At 54.7% G+C, this 23955-nt stretch overlaps 5 protein-coding genes across 5 annotated transcripts; 1 reads left to right on the top strand and 4 right to left on the bottom strand.

The window, feature by feature from the left end:
- Positions 1–95: 95 nt before the first annotated feature.
- Positions 96–1425, bottom strand: GGS23DRAFT_448533 (uncharacterized protein). The gene is made up of 4 exons (XM_051514003.1): positions 1235–1425; positions 1054–1167; positions 717–972; positions 96–568 (listed from the first exon to the last, which is right to left on the bottom strand). Exons 1-4 carry the CDS (start codon positions 1324–1326, stop codon positions 371–373), a joined length of 660 nt encoding a protein of 219 aa, XP_051373184.1. The 5' UTR covers positions 1327–1425; the 3' UTR covers positions 96–370.
- A 2168-nt stretch (positions 1426–3593) lies between these two features.
- Positions 3594–4551, bottom strand: GGS23DRAFT_560325 (uncharacterized protein). Its single transcript, XM_051515880.1, has one exon. The coding sequence runs from the start codon at positions 4298–4300 to the stop codon at positions 3725–3727; it is 576 nt and encodes a 191-aa protein (XP_051373185.1). The 5' UTR covers positions 4301–4551; the 3' UTR covers positions 3594–3724.
- Positions 4552–6730: 2179 nt separating this feature from the next.
- On the bottom strand, positions 6731–8398 carry GGS23DRAFT_448568 (uncharacterized protein). Its single transcript, XM_051514004.1, has one exon. The coding sequence runs from the start codon at positions 8013–8015 to the stop codon at positions 6981–6983; it is 1035 nt and encodes a 344-aa protein (XP_051373186.1). The 5' UTR covers positions 8016–8398; the 3' UTR covers positions 6731–6980.
- A 4011-nt stretch (positions 8399–12409) lies between these two features.
- GGS23DRAFT_560334 (uncharacterized protein) lies at positions 12410–13909 on the bottom strand. Its single transcript, XM_051515881.1, has 2 exons — positions 13405–13909; positions 12410–13349 (listed from the first exon to the last, which is right to left on the bottom strand). Coding segments are annotated over exons 1-2 (381 nt in total). The 5' UTR covers positions 13407–13909; the 3' UTR covers positions 12410–12970.
- Positions 13910–21810: 7901 nt separating this feature from the next.
- On the top strand, positions 21811–23835 carry GGS23DRAFT_595211 (RNI-like protein; the record flags this gene model as incomplete). Its single annotated transcript, XM_051518274.1, has 1 exon — positions 21811–23835. One exon carries the CDS (start codon positions 21811–21813, stop codon positions 23833–23835), a length of 2025 nt encoding a protein of 674 aa, XP_051373188.1.
- Positions 23836–23955: the final 120 nt, after the last annotated feature.

Raw genomic sequence — 23955 nt, forward strand, 5'->3', positions numbered from 1 at the left:
CGAGCACGCCAGCTCCCTGCGCTCACGCGCTCTCGAACACTTAAACTCCGGTCTGTTGGTTCGTAAGCCAGCCAGTGGGATGCGAGCATCGTCGATGCTACCGCGCCCCCTGCTGTTGGGTCTAGATTACGGACCTACGACGATACGGCATGCGGTGCCAAGTGGGTAGGTGAGTGAGTGAGGGAGTAGGTAGTATGTAGGTACGTAGTAATAGCGCGATAACATGATGACGCTCGGTGTAGGTATCGATGGGTGAGAACAAGGGGGCAGGGTGTGAGAGTATGCGAGTAAGAGAATAGAGCGACGAAAAAAAAAGGAGACATTCCCCAGGGTAGGGTGGGAACTCAGCCGCACCTTATGACACCCGCATCTAGGTATCCCGCAGAGCAAACGAGCCGACCAAGGCTGCACCCGAAGGGCCAAGAATAAACATACCTACCGTCCTGTATCCAAGGCCGGAAAAGGAGTGTCGGGTGGAAGGGAGGCTGGCTGGTAGGGCTGCCACTCGAAACACCTTGGAATCTGCCTCATGCACGAAGCGTGGGTATGCGCGCGCGCGCGCGCACATCTTGGTGGCTCTTCGTCAGCATCATCTTGAGGAGGGGAAATAAGATGAGAGAGGGCACGCAGGAATAACACGACATGGGAGGCCCAACTTAGCCGGGGCCTGGACCGCTTCGTAAAAAAGAAAGACGGGAAAAATAAGGGTGACACACGACGGGTATCAAGGCGAGAATATGAGCGCTCGCATGCATGCAATTTAGGTAAGTAAGTAGGTAGGGAGGGGCCTCTATGTGTGCAGCGTAGAGGGAGAGGCAGGCAAGGAGATCGAGCATCCTGTGCTGGCGTCGCTCCGGACACCGCAATACGAGAGGGGGCTCAGGCAAGTCGCGCGCGTCGCCTGTTGGACGCTTGCGCGTAGTGTTACTTGGGAATAGCAACATCGATAGCGACAGGTAGGCATGTTCGTGTCTGCGCGGGCGCGCATGCACGCGGCCATATCAGTACGTCAGGTATGTACGCGTATAAGCAGGCTGGGTATATTTATATTACCTATGACCTGTATCCCCTGGCGTTGGAAGGGAGGTAGGTAGGTAGGTATGTCGTGATCTTCCCAAAATCTTAGGCTCGGGCAGAGGTAATGTCACCACTGCGGCACTGAGGGAGCTATACTCGCGCCGGTATTAGCTTGATTAAGCTTGTCAGCGCGAAGAAGAGGTGCCCACACACCTACCTACCACGTAGCTTGGCGACGACGACGTGAGAATGGAGGGACAGGGGTGCCGAGGCGGAGCGGGAGGATAGAAAGCACCAAAGTTCTGACATCGCGTTAAGTAGTAGTACTCATACTAACCTGCTCACCTGCTTCAGGTGTCTGTCTACGCCTCCCCGGCATGACGACGACGCGAGGGTCGCACTGCACTGCACGCATGTCCAGCGTGTTGCTCGTTTCATCGCCGTAGGCGTCGCGAAGTTGGACTACACGCACGCACCCCGCCATCCTCGCCCCTACTGCTGTCGTCGTCATCGCCCTCGCCTGAACAGTCCACCACCGCCGCCGTCATCGTGCTCACTACCTGCGAGGTCGATAGGTAAACGTTCGGCTGGAAAGCATAATGACCGACAGCGGTGAGCGGCCCTGATGCCGTCTAATCCCGATGGCGCTAGCCGGCCGTCGGCAGAATCGTCGGTTCGGTTCCTCGACCACAGCCCTACAGGCCCCCCCTTGCGCCGCACAGAAGAAGATGATGGTTCCATGCTTCCATGAACGGACAGCCTTGCTCTGCCTAGACGTTAAGCCGGCTTGCTATCCCTTACGCCCTTCTTTTCCATGTGAAAGGAGGAAAAGCAGGTAGAAGAGATAGATCACATGTGATATGGAAACCAATAATTCGGCTATCTCCGAGTTGTAGTAGGTATGGGTGTGTGGTGTTGTACCTATCTACTTACCTGCCTACCACACCCACCCGATCCTATCCTACATCCTCCCGTCCCCCCCCCGGGATATATTTACCTTAGTAGCATTGCATACTTGCCTCAAGTATCTTGTCTGGCACCCCGTAGGACGCTGTAAACACGTATTATGCGTGTGTGCGTGTTGCCTCTGCTCTCGGCGGCGCAGTCTTCCCCCGTCGGAAGAAATGACACCACACGTACGTGGGTGTGTAACGGAAAATGAAGAAGCAAAGAAACAGCCAAAGCGAGAAAAGCAGAGTCAAGGGACGAGAGGGGGATAGAAAGGTGGCTCGCTATAGTGTCCAACGTAAGCGTAGAGTTGGACGGTCTAGGTCGCGATGATCCCCCACATGAGCCGGGCATATACGGGCAGGAGGAGGATATCCAGACAGTAGCCGGTTGCTACCTGCTGCATATAGCTATGTCGAGCGGATCATCACCTCTCTTACCTACATCACGATACCTACTTACTAGTCTGACGCAGCGGCATAGGTGGCAGAGAAGGCTCGGATCTGCGCCCTTCCTCCCTGGGCTCTCCCGCACTGCTTATTAGGTACGACTAGGCAGGAGAGCAGGCAGATTTCCGCCGTGCCATAGGCGTACCCTTACGTATCATCACCCTCTCCCCAAATTATTACTATTACACTGCGTTCGATATCACGGTAGTAGTAGCGCGAGGGGGGGACAAGGATGGGGATAACGTGCCGGGAAACAGGTTTGCAGACTACAGACTGGCTACCCGATGTACCTCCATAATACTCAAATCTGGCTGCGACACTCGGTCGACAAACCCCCAGGCCACTTACACACTCACTTGGGTATACACTTATACCGCCCACCTACATCTAACTCCCTACTCGCATGCCCTAGAATAGAACCCATCTGCCTGCCATCACCAGATCGGTCCGTATTACACATGTCTTGTTCTCCACCATACACTTCTCACCTGTCTATCCATCCACCTACCCTGCCTACATCTGCCTATAAGCCCGTAGCGCATAACTTACCCAGATATCCATCTATATACAGGAGCCACCCTTCGTTCGCGCTTAGGTAAGACGTAGGCAGACCGAAGAATGAGCGGGTTTCGAATAAGTTCGTGAGCAATTCGCACCCACCTCGCCTCGCTTCACCTCGCGCCCTCCTCCACTCCGCCCCTCCTCCTCCTCCTCCTCCTCCTGCTGCTGCTCCTGTTCCTCCTCCCCTCCACTGCCACCTCTTCTTCTACTATTATTCATGCGCTGGCGAAAAATCTTTTTTTTTTTTTTTTTTTTTTTTGGTTTTTCATGTATGTCCCAGACGCCGCTACATCCGCAGTTATAGAACTGCCATAGAGTGCTCAAGAAAAGCCACCGGAAGAGAAAATAGTTAGCCGTACGAAAATCGATCCCAATTTGGCCTGCCGATATGCAGCCTATTATTCCCTTCCACCGCAGCCGGAGCACGGCTCGGAGTGGCTTGGCCCTTTCTGCCCTGTCCGTCTTGTCTGTCTCATGGCAGTGAGACGGGAATGATTTGCGCTCTTGGGGGGTTCTCTTCTTCTTCTTTTTTTCTTTTTTTTCTAGTTCGCACGCACACAACTTGTCTGCCTGCCTACCTACCTAAACTACCTACATTCCTGCTTACCTGCGTAACCGCGGTATCTCTTCCCCCTCCCCCCTCCCCTCGTTCCATTCTCCATACGGCAATCCATCTCCGTGCGTGCGCCCTCCTTCTCACCCTTCCCCCCTTCTCCCTCGGCACGACCTGCTCTCTCACTCACTGTCTCTCACACACTCTCTCTTCCTTTCCCTTCACGCATGATATCCCTCTTCCTTCCCCGCGGCGGCGGCGAGTAAGCAAGCCAGCCAGCTAGCCAGCCAAGTGCAGGTGGCACCAACGGAGTAAGAGGCAGGTAGGCATCTATACGAGCAAGTGTAGATCGGCCATCAGGTAGCATGCGCAAGTCCTCCCGCGTCGCCGGAGGGGGGGGAGAGGAGGGAGGACGGGAGGCCTGTGTCCCGGATGAAGAGACGGAGGGGGATAGCGGTGAGGGAAAGAATACGGCTCCTTTCCGCGACGTATGGCTTTTCCCCCCCCTTCTCTTCACCCGCCATTCACTCACTCTCGTCCTCTCGCTGCCGCTTCCTCTCTGCCGTATTGCCCTACCACACACCCTGTCCTCGCCTCGCCGTCCCCAGCCCGCAGCAGCTGAGCCCAGCGCTACCCATCCCTTCCTCCTCCTCACCCCACACCTCCTCTCCTCGCTGCCTCCCTGCAGCCTCCGAACCCCCCCCTCCTCCTCCTCCCTCTCTCTCCTCTCTGTAGTCAGCAACTCGTAGCGCGAGGGCAGAAGCATGCACATACCTACCTACCTACCTACACCTACGCAATACAACTTCTCCGTACCTTCTGTATGCACTCGATGCATGTATGTGTACACGTATGTAGATTCTTACCACCCGGGAGTCCCTCCCTCCCTCTCCTACCACCCACCCATCCGCTCGGCGGGCCCTCACCACGACTCTGCACAACCCATCTGCACACACGTGCGGGCGCGCGCTCCGTACTCCGAATGGGGGAGCGAGGGCCGGCGCAAGACAGCCAGACGGGCGGGTGGGCGAGTTGGGGGAACTCGTTCGTCGTTCGCTCTCCCCCCCCCCCCCCCGGTGCCTGCGCTGGGGACGGATCGACTTGCTGGGATCGGCGCCCGGCGCAGAGACAGAGAGACAGAGACGGGCCGGATACACGGACCCACGTAGTTACGCAAGGACAGACCCCTAGGGTCTGGGACGGGCGACGATCGGGTCAGAGAGGAAAGGGAGGGAAGCAGGGGGGGGGGGCAAGGAGCGAAGGGAGATGGGACGGGAAGAAAAGGCGAGTCGGGCCAACGACCGACAGCCTCCGTGACCCAACCCCCCCCCCCCTAACTACCCTATGTGATCCGCTAGCTCCCGGAGTTCTGATTCTGGCGGCTAATAGCCCAGACGTAGAGCGGTAGAGCGAGGCGCACTCGTGGTTTTCTTTCTTTTTGCTTCCTCTTCCTTTCCCCCCGTCCCTTTACTTTCCCCACAAAGGTCCTACGTGTGCTTTGGATCCTACCTCGCGCTTACCTACACATGATATACCTATTATATATAGAGGTATATGGGTATATCTGTGTGTATATACATACACACCTTAACCTAGTCCGGGTAGCAATGGCGGTGACGAGGTCTAGCCATCCCACCCCTCGCTTGACCGGTCGGAGGAAACCTGGCAAGTGAACGAGCACCGCATAATGCACACACACGTAGGCACACGCTGCCTTGAACAACTTAGTTCTGTTCAATTAACTACTACATGTGACAGCAGACTAAAACCATGCAAGCGGAGTTTGGGAAAAAAAAACTTGTCAGCGGCGTTTCGTGAATCGCCGCCAGGGCGACTATATACACTGCAGCCACCAACATCAACGCCGTAACCCAGCATCTCATGCCACAGAACCTGTGTCGTCGTCCTCCGCCGATACATCGCACAGCAATGTATCGTGGCTGCGTGGCCAACCTTCGCCTGCACCCCCGGTGAAATCTTTCGTTCGCGCCGAGGGGGTGGTCCCGGTTGTTGGGTAGTGAGATGGTGCTACCATTTTTTGCCACCCCTCGATCCTGACTCCCCCTCCGGTCCCATCTAGAAGACAAGCCACATCCCCCTTCGTCGGCAGCCGCGGCTCCCTGCATGTCCGAGCGACCGAACCAGGTAGGTCTGCTCCGAACTGGCGGAGTGGACATGCCGTGCATCTAGCTCGGCGCGGCGCTTCATCGACCTGGGGGGGTGGGCACTTGTTCCTAGAGGGCGCGTGAGGAAGGGTGTAAGAAGACCGGGGGGGGGGCCAAAAAAGAACGGCGACTAAAGGGCTCCGCATTCCCCCGTTCAACGGGGATTCCAAATTATGCCCAGCTTCTTTTGTCTCGTGAGTGATCGTGAGATCTTCCCCCTCTCGCTTTCAACTCCCAGCTGTTGCGTTCCCGGCTCGTCGCCGATCTTGCCACGGCTCGGATCGCGGGATGCGCAACAGTGACAACCAGTGTCCGCCCCAGACGGCAGCTTCCCAGATAACATGCCCTGCATAGCTGCTTCGATACGAAACGTAGGATCGACTGTGAGAAATGCGGAGTTGGGACGCGGCCCCTCGCAGGTTTCCTTCTCGAAGAATCCATCACCACTCGATCGGCCTCCTAATATCGAGGAGAAGGTCCAACTTCTAGTTGGATACAATCCTCTTCGTCGCCGAGGTCGTCGTGGAGTTCGTAGGGTTTTCGTTATTAGGTCGTCCGTGCGTCGTCACCCATATAAAATCGCGGGCCTGAGAAAATAAAAGAAACTTTCTTGAAGCGAGTGCGCAGACAAGGGGACCGAGTTCGTCGTCCAATATGTCGCAATTGTCCGGGGTATCTTTTTCTAAGAAAGCCGCTTTATGCCGTACAACTAGAGAAAAGGGAATATCGAAATCCAAACTCGGCTTGTTATATCCCGGTCTTTGCCGGGAGATATGATCGGGGTGCATTGCTGCGTGTACCTCTTATTTTAACGTATAAAGGAAAAACCCAGCCTCATATATCTCGAGGCCCTGCCTTGCTTGTAAATGCAATCAGATACCCACCTAGTCCCAGCCATGATGTGGTGAAAGAAATACAGCTTATGACCGAGCCAACGGTTGTGACGACGGGAGATATCCCCTTTATATAAGAGAGTAAGGAAACCCCAAAAGCCAAAAAAAGAAAAAAACCAAGCAGACGCTCGCTTGCTAAACATATGAAAGACGAGGGGAGAGAAGAAAGAAGCAGAAAAGGAACCGGGAGTATTATATGCCGACGCGGTCGAAGGCTCGCTCCTGTTAGGTGCCAAACGCCGGTATACCTCGGGATGCGATAAGATCTGTGTCGCGGGTGCCGTGGATTCCCTTATCGAGCCGGGGGGAACGGGAACTCGGTCGCCGTCTGGCTCGATGATTGCTATGAGGTCGTCACCACCGGGAAGCTATCCCCTGTGGTAGGCGGTGATTGTCATATGGTCGTCGCGTACTCTTGATATCGGTCCCAGCCGAAACTTCCCCCATACACGGAGCCCACACCGCATTGCGATGCGAGCATACTAGGAAGAGGTAGCGCCGGAATCGGGGCCGCTACCATCGGCGAACTGTAGAACATCCCGGCCGAGCTGTAGGGTTGGCTGTACGGTACAGGTGGCGAAGGTATTTGAATCTCGTGCAGGCCCATACTGGCCCATATCGGGGCATTCGACTCCACCGAAGTAGATGTGACACCGGGGCTAGACGGCAGCACTCGCCAGGGCTCGACCGGAGCGGGCAGCGCCGGCGACGGAGTAGACTGCGACCAGATATTCGCGCCTACCGGAGAACTGGGCAGCAAGGGCGGCTGGCGGACGACATCGACGATCTTCGGTGGCGGCGGAAGAAGGGGCTTATTCAGCAATCCCATGATGTTATTCTTAACCTCCTCGCTCTTCCCGCAAAGCAGCTCTCCGGCACCCTCCTCTTCTAGTCCTTCGAGCGCGGAAACATGAGTCCGGTAGACAAACTTGTTGATGGCCTGGACGAAGTCTTCGTGTAACTTCTTGGCGTGCTGCTCCTTCTCGGGCCAATCGTAGGTCTCATCCTTGGCGTTGACGGAATAGACATTCTTATGATACTCGATGAGAGCCTCTATCGAGTCGGGCGTCAACTTATACGCGACTTCATTGCGGAGAACCATATCGACGTGAACAATATAGGCCTCGATGTGGATGAGCCGATAGTTGTGCATGGCTTCTATCAGCGGGTTGGAATCCTGGCGCAACTCGGACTCGGGCGCCTTGGGGAGCATCAGCGATGCCAGCGTCCAGATGGCGTTCGGCGAGGATAGCGTTTCCGTCAGACATCTCTGGTGTTGCGGTATGCTGTTGAGCGGCCTCTTGACCCTGTTGACGCGCTTTAGAGTCTGTGTTAACCACGGTTCGACCTTGGACCCTAAGACGACGTTGACGGACGAGGCCCGCGGCGCAAAAGCGGCAGCCGAGGCCGGTAGTAGTTGCGGGGGCATCGTATAGTTAGAGAGTCTCAGCAGGGACGGAGCGGGAAAAAAAAATTTTGGACCAGGAGAGCGGGTTATCCCACAGCAATCGGTAGGGCGGGAGGGGTCGATGGGATGGGAAAGGCAAATAGTAATAAAAAAAGACAACACCAGAGCTAGGCGATCCCAGGACCGGGAAGGGTGCCTACCGCAAATGAGAAGAAGAGAACGGTGGACGAGGAGCTCGTGAAGAAGAAAGAGGAGGGTAAGAAACTCGTGTTGAGGGTGGCGGGGGGAGTGTTATAGCAGAGAGTAGTGTTGGTGACCTCTAATGCCTGTACAGTACCATCGACGAGAAATCGCATGTTCCCTCTCCCCCTTCTTAAACCGGCTGGGTTTCTCCAAGCCGTTTTTAACAAGGCCTCTCTGTGATCCCTCGGAGCAAGCCTAGCTGCTTAGGACGAGATGGGGCAGCTCGGGCAGGTCTGGCATGCAATGGTGGCCCACAATCTTGCATTAGGTAGACCGGCCTACCTAACCACCAACTGCGCAGCTACGGGCCTGTACGTATGCAGGTAGCATCAGCAGGGCGAGGCATGGCGGAGAGAGGGAGAGAGGGGGAGAGGGGGAGCAAGAGAGAGAGAGAGGCGTAGGTGACAGACAGAGAGAGAGGGCGAGAGAGGCGGGCCGACCTAGCCCAAGCCAGGCCCCAAGGCTCCAGGGCTCCAGGGCCTAAGCAGACCCGGCAGGCAGGCATCAGAATAATCCCACCGATACCACGGCCGACAGATCCCAGTCATGCGCGGCAGCAGAAGAGGTTCTCTGGTGTGTTACTGCAGTCGTGATGTGGGCTGTGTTGCGACTTTGCATATGCCCGAGAGCACAGCAAATGGGAGAAGTAGCACGGAGCGACTCCAGCTGAAAAAGCTGCAGTATGGCCAGTGCAGCGCCACCAGCGGCCTGTACCGGTACATCGGTACATGGAACGGAACCCCTGCCAGCCACACGGGGTACACGCCAGGTACGCAGGTCGGTACGGCGGTACATGCAGAACGTCCACTACCACCAGCCCACACCATTCGAGAAGGGAAAACCCACAGAGGGAAACCCACAGAGGGAAACCCACAGAGGCGTCCATAGGTACCTGAGGTACATGCTCCATAGGCGATTAGCGTGTGTTCGCCCAGGTCCGCCGGCCTACCTTAGGTACCTACCTAGGTAGCCTTAGGTAGGTAGGTAGACCGCAGGGCTTCACCCACATGGGTCATAGCTGTCGCTCGGAATCTTTCTTTCGCCCTCTCTTTACCCGGTGAGATCCTCAGCAAGGAAGAAACATCCCTACATACCACCATTCCCTACGCCTACACCTCCCACCCCTAACGCACACCACACGCTCACACACCGTACCTATATCCACACCCGCACACATAACTAAACCCGATGTTTTCCCCTATTCGCAATGCCGTAGGGGAAAGAGGGGAAGGGAGAGCCAAAACAAAACAAAAAACCCCCCCAAACATGCTATCTCGTCCGTCTGCCTTGTCTGACCCGTGCCCATATGCGTCTCGGGGATTGGCGTAAAGATGGATACTAACACAGCAGCTCCAAACGTCCCCTCCTCGGCAGGACGAATCATGTTTCTATGGAAACTTGACAAGCTTGTCAACGCCTTAGGTGGTGTGGTGTAGCATGCGAAAAGGAACCGCTTCGTAAAATGCACCCAAGCATTTAGCGTATGTGACATGAGCGGCCGGCCGGTGCCGATGTCGCCGTCGTCCGTCGGCTCCTTTTGCGACAGAACAGGTTCCCAGCATCGACTACCGGATTGGGGTACACGACTCCTTCTCCCGGTCCTACATCTCGAGATGTGATATTCATATATTACCGTTGCATCGCAATGCAAATCCAAACGGCGCTATCCAGTGCCATAACGCAATACCAAGGTAGGCTCTAGATATGACCAGACTCTCGATCGACTGGCTAGTCCCCGGACCTATGGCCCCATGAGGCTCGCCAACGTAGCAGGTATATACATGTGCGAATAGCGATACCCCGTGGTAGCTAGAGGAGCCTGTCGTTGCGCTTATGCAGGCTGCCAGATGCAGAAAGGCTGCTAGGTCCATGTGGTGCTCGGATGGTCTAGACAAGCCTCAGGGTCGACTGATGTAGACAAGTCGATTCGCTGCCGGGAGATTTGTCTGCTGCTCTCGATCATTCCTGGAAATTGCCATATCAATGCGCGCGCCCGGCGATTATCCATTGGAGGGAAGCTGAAACTATTTGAGTGACTGCTGCTGGAGAGCATCCGCCGCGTGGCGCTGACAGTCCCGGTAGTCCTCTTCGAGCGACGTCTGCATCCTCGTGTGGGAGACCCCGGCATCCGGAACTGCCATACGAGATGTTCCTAGGTGCTGTAGACGCTCCTCATGACTCGCATATGAGCGAGAGAGGACGAATCCGGCGCGTGGACTCCACGGACGAGAATCTGAAACGTAGTAGGCGAGATAGTAGGTGGGCTATACCTCCTCCCCAACTTTCGTGAAAAGGGTTGGTGCTCGGCCTAGGACCATCTTCCGGTTCGAGAGAGATGCAGGACTGGCGCTCACCTCGGACGACTCGACGGTCCAGTATCGGGATGAGGGATGGGTCCTCTCAAGTCCTCCCCTCTGTCTGGGGTGCAGTATCCCTGGGACCAGAGGCTGCAAGGGAGAGCAGTAATCTCGCAGTCGCGCTGGAGGCGCTTATAGCGTCAAAGGAGCAGCTAGTCGGCGCTGCAGGATACGGGTCATCAGAAGACAACCCCAGCACATTGCGCGTGTATTTTACCGGAGGGTGTGGGACGAAGATAAGAGCAGAAACAGACATAGTCCATCCATCTGACGAGAGCCAAAGGGATGTCGAGATTCAACGAGAGCCAGTCAACGGCCTCCGTCCAGGTTGAGACCCATGTTAGTGGCAGAAGGTGAGTTGAGGTGTGGTGATGGAAATGGGCCGCTCCGAGGCTTGATTGGCCCGTCGTGGTGAGCCGGGAGGGTAATAAGGGTGGAGAAGGACGACTCCAGGCTAAATTGCCATTGGCCGTAAAATCAGCAGAATCAGGGAAGCACCTCGAAGGCCTACTACGGACTGCGTACGGGCTGGGCTTAGGGATCGAAACGTGAACGAGAACGAATAATAAAAAGGGGAGACAGGGGATAGGAATCAAATCGGGCGAATGATAATTTGAGAAAATGCTCCTATCTCGAACTCGGGTTCAGGAGAAATACAAAACGTATTCCTTCTCCAGATTTCATCTCCTACCAACTTCCCCATTGGGAAGAGACGAACGCCCGTCACGGCGCCGACTGAGCACTAAGTGATAGCTCCCGTTCCGGAACGGGCGGGCTGGCGTTGCAGTCGCCGCTCGGAGTCCAGGCCAACAGAGCTGCTCCTGCGTCCGACCGGGCACATTCTCTACTCAGGCGAGGCCCCTTTTTTGACCATATCTGGTTCGATAAGCCCAACCCGCCGACGGTCTCCTGGGCATCCCCGCAAGGCCGATCTTAGGCGGATCAAGAACTGATCAGGCTGGGGAACGCGTCATGGGGTAGCCATTTGTTGGATGACGCCAATCCGAGGGTCGACCGGCCTTATCAGAAGCGAGCACAGTATCCCAACGCATGATAGCAGACAGACAGACACACAGCCGAGTAGTGCCGAATCTAAGCTGCTCCAGCGTGGGATCAGTCATGTGGTCGAGGCGGCTCGCGATCGTGGCCCTGAGGGGAAACTGGTCCACTGTAGGGATTTGAAGTCGAGACGCTGGTCGATTGGCGAAAAAGGCAAAAAAAAAACTCGAGCAGAATTAATGATTGGAAGAAAGTACGGAGAAACAGAACCGGGGCTAGCCGGGGGGGGGGAAGGGTGCGAGGGGCGCGGGGGGGGGGCGCGTGAAGGATTGGAAAGGAGAACGAAGCAAGGAATTGTTTGGGTGCTTCCTCCGTACTCAGCACATAGGCGGTACGTAGAACGCGCAGGTATGTTGAGAGCTAGGTACCTACTACCTCCTGATAGCTACCTGGGTAGATTGGAGTTGCCTGGTAATGCTGCTAGGGGACACACCTGCTATCGTTGCCGACACAGCAATTCCACTACGTAGGTAGGTAGGTGGGTAGGTAGGTGGGTGTGTACCGGATTAGGTACCTACCTAGGTAACCTCTTACCCCGGTGTGCGCATACGGTGGCACGTGCTCGACGCGCCTCGAAGGCCAGTTCCTAGGCAGGCAAGGAAGAGGAGGTGTCGCGAACACGATAATTACGTCAGTGCGCCGAGCAAGTAGGGCAACGACAAACCGACCGCCCCGCTAAAAGCAAAACTGCCTCACTGAACACACACCGAGGACCCGAATAGAAGAATATACCCATGTACGTACATGCATACATAATCCTCCTAGGGGAGAAACACCCGACTTCCTAACACGTCCCCCGCCACAGTTTTTTTTCTCCTCTTTTATTTTCTTTTTTTTTTTTGGTTGCGCCGTTTAAGCGGCGGGGAATGGTCCTAAAACGGTGAGGGAGAGGCAAATGCCCACCGCCTAACAAACTTCACGGATCCATGGATCGGTTCCGTCGTTTCCGCCGTAGGGAGAGGCGTCTGCGCGGAGTCGACTGCAATCTCCAATATACTTTCTCTACCCCTCTATGCCGGACTCTGTGCCGCGATGGTAGGTGAGGATACCCCAGGGGGAGGGAGGGGACAGGTGACAGGCGGGAGACGGCCTCTCCGTGATCCGCAATCCCGTAACTTGCCGCTCTTCCTTTCGTCATTCTCCAGCCACCGTCGCTCGTAACCACCTTCTCCAGATTGTACGTACATATGCCTTAGGTAGGTACCTCGGTATCCGACCACCCCGTGCGTGCCTCATGTCTTCGTTGAATCGTTACGGTAGCTCTCTACAATGACACAGAGGGGAGGAATGGTGTGGGATCTGCCGAAACACGGGTGATCAAGTGATTGCCGCATCATGCACCTCGTCAGGCATCGGCAAGGAAAGCTTGTAAATAGGATAAGTGGTGGGAAGTCCAGGTCGGGATGTCGAACCCAACCAACCAAGAGGCAACCCAAGCGCTAGTGGGCGTCTCGCGACCCATTCCGTCCATCGCGTTACATGTAGCATTCGAGAACCTGGGCACTTAACATGCCTAAGGTCAGGTAGGAGCCGTGGTCCCATGAGCGATGCAGTGCATATCGCACATGCAGCATGCAGTTGAGGAACAGAAAAAAATACACCCATCGAGAGGAGAAACAGAGAAGAAAAACTCTGGTCAACCCGTCGTATCCCACACCTACGGCCGCGGTGGGGACCGCGATGTAAGAGCAGCCGCCAGCGAAATTAGCCCGTTAGCTTGTGATCGAAGGGACGGTATAACATGCACCTACATTTACTCATACATACCTACATACACGAACACGACCCGTCTCGGGGCCACATCAACTCCAACCGCAGACATGGCCTACCACTGGCCGTCTGGACGGCCCCTTTCCGTGTGCGGATTCTGCGAGCTGCAGGGACGCGCGATACGGAGAGACGTCAATGGGGCGATTCCCCGCTACGCGATGACTTGACGCATCTCGGGTGCCATCGTGGAATAATCGGAGGAACGACAGCCAGTAGATGCTGTGGCATCGATAAGCAGGACCCGGGCCCCTTCACTTGGTCAGCAGTATAGAGTCGTCGACTAAGAACCGAGCCGATCCCCCTTATCCTCAACACGGAGCCACTCGAGAAGATCTGGCCACTGGAGGGCGGCTTGGTAGGTAGGTACCGCTCGACATGGAATCTGTACGCTCTGGAGCTCTCTCTAACGGTTTCGGAGATGGAGCCTCATTACCTGTTAGCCTCGTATGAGCCTATAAGTAGGTATTACACGCCATCTGATAATCGCTAGGCACGTTGTGCGGTCGCAAATAGCAGCAAGTGGGATGGAGGAGATGCGATGGGGGGAAGGGAGTCAGAAAGTCCCTGGGTCTAACCCGACCTGGCCACCCCGCTTAGTGGCGGGTCCTCCAGGGTCGTAAGTCGCGGGATGGTTGTACTACCTACGTAGTATCAATTGTGGCTTGCCGGACTCCCTCAGCCCCCTCCCACGTAAACAGGCACATATCGAACAGCCCCCCGGCTGGCCGGCTAGAGGAGGTAAAGAAAGGAATTGTGTACGGTGCCCCCTCTCGGGATCCGACAGCTTGCGCGGACACGACCAGATCGCTACCGTGTATCTGATTTAGCTTATGGCGCAAGGTCGGCATTAGACCCTGGCCTCAGCCAGGTTTACCGACGGTGTAGAGAGGTACGAGGTCGAGCCCGATAACCCCGTGAGGTGCACGGGCGGAGAGCCAGCCATGTGGGAGTCGGGTTTTGGTGTAAGAGCTTTAATTCTAAAGCAACGTCGTTTGGCGCATACGCAACGCCCGGCGGACAAGGCCGGCCGATGATTATAGGTAGGCATCTCGAAATCCATGAAAAGCTGAAAGAATGCGCGTACGCCCACTCACTACACCTCCAAAGGTTAGGCATGCATGTAGGAGAGGTACCTAATGCGGTGCCTAAAAATGCAACACGCTGATGTACTGTATGCGGGGTCGGTCGATCATTGGCATCTACCCAGGGGGTATCCATGATGTTATGTACAGATGTATGCGCGAGGCGTAGGTGCCTACCTATATCAGGTACCTTAGGTACTTAGGCGTCTCCGGGGATGTAAGTACCTACACCTAGGGTACGCACATGTCCGCTCCGGTCCAGTGCCCTGAAGCGGGAGGTACCTACGTAAGTGTGGCTGTGTGCCTTGTAGCGCCTCAGGGGTACGTACATCATGTATGTGCTTAGCCTCTTAGCCCTCCCTGTGCCAACTCATCAACATCCATCTCCCTCATTAGCCACAGATGCCACACCGACTTCGACAACTCACGATCCAAGTTTTCTCCCTCCCGTTCCCCACCGAGTCGTTTCACGAGCTTGTTGCTACCCTATCCTCGCATCAAGGAACACAAGCACGGGCGAAGCAATGACCTCATAGAGCCTCCAGGGCCTGGACAGCAAGCCCGAAGCCGCTGGGGCACGTGGCGGCGCAATTCACTGACGTGCGGAGGATGGACGCTACCTACGCTTTGGCTCTATTCTTGGACTTGTCTTGCTCCCAGCTTGCCATCCAGCGCGCTGTCACCAGAATTGAATTCGCCTCTCTTTGACGTGTCCGACCTTTTTTGGCCCTGCCCCCATGTCGTGTCCGCGGCCCACAGGCCTGACCGGGTCGGCGGCGAAGACGCGATGAAGGAGGCCTCCCAAATAGCGCGGTCGCCCGCTATCAATATCCGTTCGCCAGTTGTTTTATCGGGCAACAGAGAGGGAAAGGGCGAGAGGGCGAGGCCGTCTACTCGATCAGGCACCATAATACCTACCGGGATGCCTCCGAAAGCTGGAAATACGTGCGCGAGAACCCGTCGATGGTGAGCGCTTCACCGCCCCTCACCCGATTTTGCTAGATCGATTGGCCGCTACCTCGAGGGAATGACCTTACAGACATGCATCAGTCCATTCTCACCCCATGACCCCATTGCGTCGGCAATATTCCTGTCGGCTACGTGATTTCTAGGAAATCCGCGAAGCCGACATGATGAGTCACGCCTCCCAGCAGGCCCAATAATACGGTTGGGCGCTAAGGTCAATCAACGATTCTCCCAAGGCTCTCCGAGGTAGTTCCACGGAATCTGACGTGGAACTTTGGGCTTCAAGCTGCCTCGCCCGTCTGGTGCGACCTATGAGACCGTCTCGGCAGACACGAGCTATCTCGAGCCAGTCGCGAGAGCTCTGATCGTCGGGGTCAATCTCCTCATGCAGGATAGTCGTGTGACTATCCAGGGGTTCGTTGACGATGGCTTTAGGACAAGCCTCTAGGGCGAGCGGCAATAGAGACAGGTCACATGCAGCGCAGCGTGTACTAGCTGGGAGTCTGCCCTCGGACTGGACGGCATAGGGGATGAAAGGATAATGCCACCTGTCCCGGCGAGCCTGCTCGAATAAAGGCAATGCGATGCCGTTATCACCGGATCGTACCAATTGCTTACGAGGCTCGGACTCGTAGGGTTGCGTCGCCATCCAATACATACACCCCCAGTGGCCCTCTTTGAAACTCTATCGGCGTACCTTACTCCCCAAGAGGCCCCCCTAGGTTTGGGGCTTCATATAAGGGAACCGCCCCGATAGATGCCAACCCAGCTCGGAAGGTGTGCTCCAGGCCGAGCCCATAAGGGAAGTTAAAATAGGGCCATCTTTCTGGTCTAGACCAGAAAGAATTACGAAGCATATATTGCCCGTATTAATACCTCCTGCGATATTTTCACGCCTGAAGGCTCCGCTCCCGGCATTGTACGAGAAAAGCAAAACAAGCCAGCGTCCTCTAATATAAGGGTGGCTTTGCGGCGTTGAGATTGGCCCCTTCTGTGACCTTACTAAGACACACTGTCTGCCACTGTTAAAGGTCATATAGGGAACACGAAGCTTGGCGATAATATCGCTATGAGACGCCACCCTAAAATTAATAACGGTCTCCCTTGAGGCTACTGGCCTTGATAGAAGTTGGGGCAATCTGGCTAACTATCTTACCGAGGTTATTCATTACCACCGAATTCAACTTCGTGGAGTTGTGGTCAGGTCAAAAGGTAAAGTCTATGGGCTATCAGTCTTGAGAAGTCCACATCCTTTAGTTCGCTATTCAAACCTCGCCCAAGATATTATTATACCGGTATACAGAGGCTAGGAATCCTCTCATACTAAAACGGAGGGATGAGCCACATCATAACCTATAAATAGTCAAGATAGAAGCATATGAACATAGCAGGCTGGATACATAGCAATACATTCCCTGTTTAAAGCCAAGCATGCCTATAACTGCTACAGTTGTGTCGACTCATAATCGTGACTTCACTTTGCTGCATATTGAATTGTTGTTTTTGATAAAGGACATGGATCTACGGTGGATTTACAATACCGTACACATTCGCCGGAATGGTTGCTACCTAGTTTCGTGAAGACACTAGGGTAAGAATTCCGCACCTAACTCATTCTAAATGACGTTGAGAAGGTCGAAAGTCACCCGTCCTAGCGGGTGACAACAGGTGGAGGAATTGAGCTCTCGAGTCTGACGTGGCTTATATGACAACAGAAGAGTAGCGGGCCACAGTAGTAGCGTGGAAAAGTAGAATTATTAGATCACTACCTACGTGTAAATATCACCCCCGACCAAGCGGAAGAAATCAAGCAAAGGCACCTTACGCTCCCTCTCCTATATTTTGAGTTTTTCGCCTGTGGCCGTATTAGCGACCTCCTACGCTGTGGTGTTCACCCTTCCTAGGATATTCTCCTCCCACCACATTTAGAGATCGATTCGCCTCGTGGTTTTACCAGGAGCCCTTTATATGAGCCGTAGCTGAGAAACAAGTTTCTATGACGACTCAGTCTCAAACTATAGACCGGTACAATGTGTTGCTTAGGCCTACTAGTTTCTTGAACAGTGGGTTGAATTTCCGGCACTTGTTTCTCGCTCGAGTTTATTGGGAAGACTATGAGATAGATTGAGCTGAAGTAGAACGAGCCCCATGCCAAAGAAACTCATGCCATTAGGAACTAATATCATACTTCGCACCAATCCTATCTACTCACTCGAACTTTACGACTAGCAAGTAAGAATAACTTGTAGATGCCTCAGAGTATACTAGATGGTGTACTGTAATGCCGTTAACACTAGAAACTAAACAAATGTCTAACAGACGTCGGGCGTTTAAGACAACGTTCCGCGTATCGTTTAATAATCCGTTTCAACTATCGTTTTCGTCCTTGTCTGTCTAACCTCAAAACTGCCTACCATAATGTGCATTGTCTAGACTATTGGTTACGGAGATCTATTGCAATGCCTGTATCTTACGAATCTTACTCCGTGGATGCCGGCAAGGCAAAGCGGTGCATTGGACGGTGCTAGAAATACTTGTGGCTGAGCATATATGGCGAAAGCACCAAGATGCCTATATGTCCCCTATGGGCGTCTAAGTACCTACATATAACCATCCGATGGTGACGTCTAAAATATCGAGTTGGCGAGACAGTAGACGAGCTCGTATGTAACGTTTCTGGTTATGCAGTATTAACTGTGGCATCGAACGAGGATACATTAGTCTAGCTAGACAGCAACTTTCCCGGTCGTGAATATGTAGTATGATGCTAACAACCCTGGATTTAATTGTGTTCACGCTGAGTAAACCTGAAGCTATCCATCCATAGCTCCACGAGCCGTCGACCTGTCACACGAGCCAACCGCCGCGGCTGGCTAGAGACCGGGTTCTGGGGGGGCCGGGGGATGCGACATAGACAGATGTGCGCGCCCGCGATACAACAACTAGGATAGCGACTGTGTAACTATAGCGATACGCCGGTATCGCGAGCTCTCTGATATACCCAGGCGCGATAGTGTACGCAACGCCGATGAACGACAAGTTACCCTATTTACTACCATGTCAGGGTATGACATTGTGTTACTACCCCTCGGAGTGAGCTGCGATGGATATAGAACATAAAACATAGTCGCTGGGATGGCTCCATGAAACATCGGTGGAGAAATCGAATACACTCCCGGGTACGTACGATATCATACCGGCCCAAGTACTGTAGGGGGTGATTATTGCATCGATTTCGGTAGTCCGTTGGGGTCGAACTTAATCATTCGAGGGTCTCAGAGGGAGTTGCAATTTGACGCGTAGTGGAGGGTGCCTTTCGGCGGACTTGCTAATCTCGTCGGCGCCCTTCATTACGTAGTGTGCCTTCTTGTTGCCATACCTATCGATATCGCAATTTTAACTACGCTGTTATTTTATTATCTCGATCCTTATCGAGACCGTGGGTCATCCGGACCCGGGTGCGACAAGGGGATGGGCGTCAGATGATAGAGTTTCCGGACACGGGGAGCGCACTATCGCTGAAGATTCGCCGCGGAACGCAGCGATTTCGATTCTCGGGGTCACACCTCGAACGCTCCTGATTCGCTTATCGCTGTAGGTGTCTCAGAAATCTACTTACCTCTATTGCAACTGCTTGCATGCCGCCCCGTTCTGCGAGACTATCCTTTAGAAACGATGGCCTCGTGGCTAAGACTCGGAGCGGTTCACCACCCCCTCCTGGCTCACCCCTCCTCTCCACCTAGCCCAGCCAGCGCGAACCAGGTAGGGTGGAATTGGGTATTGATAAGAACGGCGGCTACGGGGCTGGGAATTTAGAACTGGTCGTCTGACGTTGCGACCTTCTCCCTCCTCCGTAATAGCCCGGCCTTTTATTTTCTTTTTGCTGTTCTCGTCTCGAAATGCCAGGGCCCAGCTGACAGCATCACACGGTTGTCGAATACCGCGCTCGTGAAAAAAAAAAAGAGGTGGTGGGGGTACCTACTTAGCCCCTTGGCTGCAGCTGTACAAAGGGACCATTGGCTGCTTCCTGGCCTGCAAGTCTCCTGCAGGCTAGGTCGAGGACGGCGCGAGAAGACAGACGTCTTTGCGAATGAGCAGCGACGGCGTCTTGTCTTCGATGTTACTGTGGCGTGGGTACGTGGTATTAGGACCGGTTAAAATATGCGAGTCTAGCTAGCGATCGAGTCGAGTACGGAGAAAATCGAAACCAGGCATACGGGTGCCCTACGCGTAATTGACCCGTTCCACGCCTTCTTCGTGTTCCGGTGGACTGGGGTCGATTCTGGGCTCGGCATGACTGTGTGGGAAGCCCTAGGAAGTTTGTCTTCTGTCTGCCGCTTTTTGGTTGCGATAGCGGGTGCCGGAAAAAAAAAAAGGTGAGTGACGGGAGATGCAGGGTGGCAGAAGAGGAATGAAGAATGAAGAACGAAGAAGCAACACTTGGCCGCGAGTAGGTGTCTACCACTCATTCACAGTTGTTTCCGTGTCTTGCCCGTGGATAAGGGTGGTGCCTTATCGGGGATTCCTAGGCCGAATCCCCCAACAGGTACCTACCTAGGTACCTACCTACCTTAGGTAGGTTCCATGGTACCTACCAGCTCCTCAACCTTAAGGTACCTGCCTACCTCTCTATGTGTGCATTTCCTGTCAGGTACTAGGAGGAGGTAGGTAGGTATCTTGGAGGTAGCTGCGGTTCTACTTGGATGTTAGGTGTTTGATGTGCTCGCGTTAGTAGTTGGGCTGGTCTGTAGCCTGCCCTTAGGGGTGCCTTAGGTAGGTAGGTACCTGTATTGTCTGGTGGGGTTGGCAGTTGGAGTTAGTAGGGGCATATAGAATTATTGTAGTCGAGAACCTTGAACCAGACACCTAAAATAGAAGGGAGGCGCTCTGTAGCAACCCCCCCTGCCTTCCATGATCTTAGGGACAACTGGAGGCAACTTGGAGGCAGCTACTTACCTACCCAAGGTACTACTTACCTAGGTACATATTATACCTTCGGCAGGTACTAAGCAAGTACTAAGCATTTACCTGCCCAACCTAACGGTGTCCTGACTTGGATGCGAGGTTACGCAGGTACTTACACATTGCGTCCCGCTACACCTTACCTACCGGGCGGTCTACTCATCATTCATCGCACGCTGCGCACACTGCGTAGTAGGCACCTATAGGTATCCGGCGTGGTACCCGGGGGTTACAAAAATGTACCCAGCAGACGGGCAGTCACCCCACGTTTTCCACGTTTCCCACCTTAACGATAAGAAAACTGCCCCCTCTCTTCACCCCCCTGCTGGCGCACCTTAATTATGGGGCCTCACATGAACCTCGTGAGGGGCCAACGCAACCCACTCCTCTCTCGTCTTCCCCCCCTCTCCTTTCACCATTTGTCTAAGTTGGGAGGTACTTACCTGCGACTACCAGGTACCTTATGTAGGGTGCCTGAGGTCAAGGGTCTTCGCATCTTCTAATCTGGGTCTCAACATCTACCTAAATCGGCCTCTATTCCGGTTGCTTCCCTGTTGGGTCGATGGCGATTCGTATGTTTTCCGTCATCGTTAAAGGCGGCAAGGCTTGCTTAGTCGAGCCCCTCTCTCCCTTCGCCTCTTCTTTCTTCCTCTTCCTCTATCGTCTTCCGGGAGAAGCGAAAGTCTGCCGGCTTCTGTCGATCAGCGCTACTGAATCGTCGACCCGACGTGGGCTCGTCACAGTGAATACATGCAGAGGCACCGACCACCAACTTCGTACCCAAGCTTGGCGCGTTTAAACAATCCATACCTATCTGTGCAACATCCCTTCGTATCACCCTGCTCATAACTCCTATATCTGTTTTTTGTTCTTATTCTTTTCCCCTTCCTATACCGTTACGTTTATTTCTACCCCCCAGACACGCAGTCGCGTGAGAGGCCAGAGGTGAACCGCAGAGAAGGGGGGAACGAGACGGGTGAGAGAGGCCGAGAGAACAGAAACGGAACGAAATAGATACCTACCTACGTCGGTCGTGGCCATGGTTAACTAACTCTCCCACTCTTCTGACGAGAAGGGCGCAAGCACTCTTTCCAACAACCCTACAATTCCCTTCTTTGGCACTCTCGGTCGATACAGATACGGCGACAGTCCGAACCCTCCCCGCAGTCGTCGCGGTATCCTCGATAGCAAACCCTCGGCGTCAATCAGTACAGCCCGGTGCCAGAACCACAGGTTCCCCCCACCGAGGTTCAATTGCCATTGCCATTCACTTATCGTCCCACCCAAGTCATTCCACTCGTAAGAGGGGTCACGCTTGTAGCTGTTGTTAATTTCTAGTCAAAGCTCTCCCTTCATAAATACCACACAGCATTCGCTATGTTCGACATCGACCAACCCGATCCTATCGACGAGGCGTCCGTTGCGATGCCTCTTGAAGCCGGCACCAAGGAGAGACGCCGGGCTAGAATACTCCGAGGTATCAAGAGAATGTCTTCTTCGCCGTCGCTGTTTCAGTTGGACCGGGGCCGATCGTCTGCCTCGCCATACGCCGCCCAGGGAAGTTTTTCCTGCGTGAGTCTTGCGGCAACACCGTCATCTTCCAGGCACGAACCTTCCGCCAGGGTCGCCCCAGGACAGTTCACAAGCAACCAGTCCTTTATTCCCCGCAGCTCACCCGCCGAATCCTCTGCATTAAAGGACATCGACGCACGCCTAGCACGTCGAGTTCCAAATATCCCTACGGCACACTTGAACCCGACTACCATTTCTCTGCCCGCCGATGTTGCTGCTTCAAGATCGCGGTCTGGCACTGTCCGAAAACTGCCTTTCGACTTCTGGGCTCGCATCCCCGACGAAATTCGAGTGCACATATTATCGTTCCTCCGACCGAAAGAACTCATTCGCCTTTGCCGTGTCAGCAAGGAATTCTACAGGTTCTGCTTCGACGGCCAGTTGTGGACCCATTTCGACGCCACCGAGTTTTACATGGCAATACCCGCCGAAGCTCTTGCCAGGATCATCGTCTCAGCTGGCCCTTTCGTCAAGGACCTCAACATTCGTGGGTGCCTTCAGATCGAACATTACAAGCGAGCTGAAGTCATCGTGAAAGCTTGCAGGAACCTGATCAACGCAACTTTGGAGGGATGCCGAAACTTTCAGCGAAGTACCTTGCACAACCTGATTCGGGCGAACGAGAAGCTGGCCAGCTTGAACCTCACAGGCATGACAGCCGTGACGAACGGCTCGTGCAAGATCATTTCTCAGCACTGCCCGCAGCTCGAAATGCTCAATGTGTCGTGGTGCAAACACATGGATGCTCGGGGCGTTAAAATGGTAGTGCTCGGATGCCCGAAGCTACGAGAGGTAAGAGCGGGAGAGGTCAAAGGGTTTAACAACATCGGGGTGGCCGAAGCTATCTTCGCGACCAATAATCTCGAGAGGCTGGTGTTGAGCGGCTGTTACGATCTCGACGACGACACCTTCAAGGCCATGATTCATGGTAGTGAACCTGAGGTGGATATCCTAACAGGTCGGGCAATAGTGCCACCGAGGAAACTTCGACATCTAGATGTTAGCCGATGCCCTCAATTGACTAACGAATCCGTGGCGGCGTTGGGCTACCTAGTGCCAGATCTAGAAGGCCTGCGACTGAGCGGATGCACGTCGCTGACCGACGCGGCCCTCCGACCGATTCTTGCATCGACTCCTCGGCTCACCCATCTAGAATTAGAGGAACTTTCCGAGCTGACGAACGACCTTCTCTCTGAGCATCTGGCCAAGGCCCCGTGCGCGTCGAAGCTTGAGCATCTTTCCGTGAGCTATTGTGAGGGCCTGGGCGACGCGGGCATGCTGCCCGTGATGAAGAATTGCATCAGCCTCAAGAGCGTGGACATGGACAACACACGGGTCGGCGACCTAACTCTCAAAGAGGCTGCGGACATGGTCCGGTCTCGGTCGGCGCGCACTTTGGCGCGCGATTCCCGCCCCCGCATCGGGCTCAAGCTCGTCGTATACGACTGTCAGATGATGACGTGGACCGGCGTTCGGGAGATTCTGTTCCAGAACGCGAGTATCGGGCAGCCCTCCAAAAACGGCGGGTCACCGACGTACCCCACGGAGATCGTAGGCCTGAAGTGCTTCTACGGCTGGCAACAGACGGTAGAGCAGCATACGCAACGCGTGCTGCGGGGAGACTTCGCCGCCGCCGCCCGCCTCGAGCGCAAGTGGGCCGACTACATGCAGGCAGTTGAGGAGACGGGGGCGGTGGGAGCGGGCCACCGCCGACGGCAACGCCGCGCCCGCGAGGCCCAGCTGCTTCACGCAGACGAAGAAGGGGGAGGCGCCTTCGCAGCCGGCCGACGGCGCGCGCGGACCGTGGCGGCCTCTTGCGCCGTCATGTGAACAAGTTGCCTGGCAACGAATACCTACCTATTTTCTATCCTTGTCTTATATTCGTATGGCGTACCGGTGCATATTCATTTCTGTCATCATCACCACAGACAGTTCAATGTCGGGGGTAGT

This window comes from Durotheca rogersii (assembly GCF_024521655.1).
Source record: "Durotheca rogersii strain YMJ 92031201 chromosome Unknown GGS23scaffold_6, whole genome shotgun sequence".
NCBI classification, from domain to species: Eukaryota; Fungi; Ascomycota; class Sordariomycetes; order Xylariales; family Xylariaceae; genus Durotheca; species Durotheca rogersii.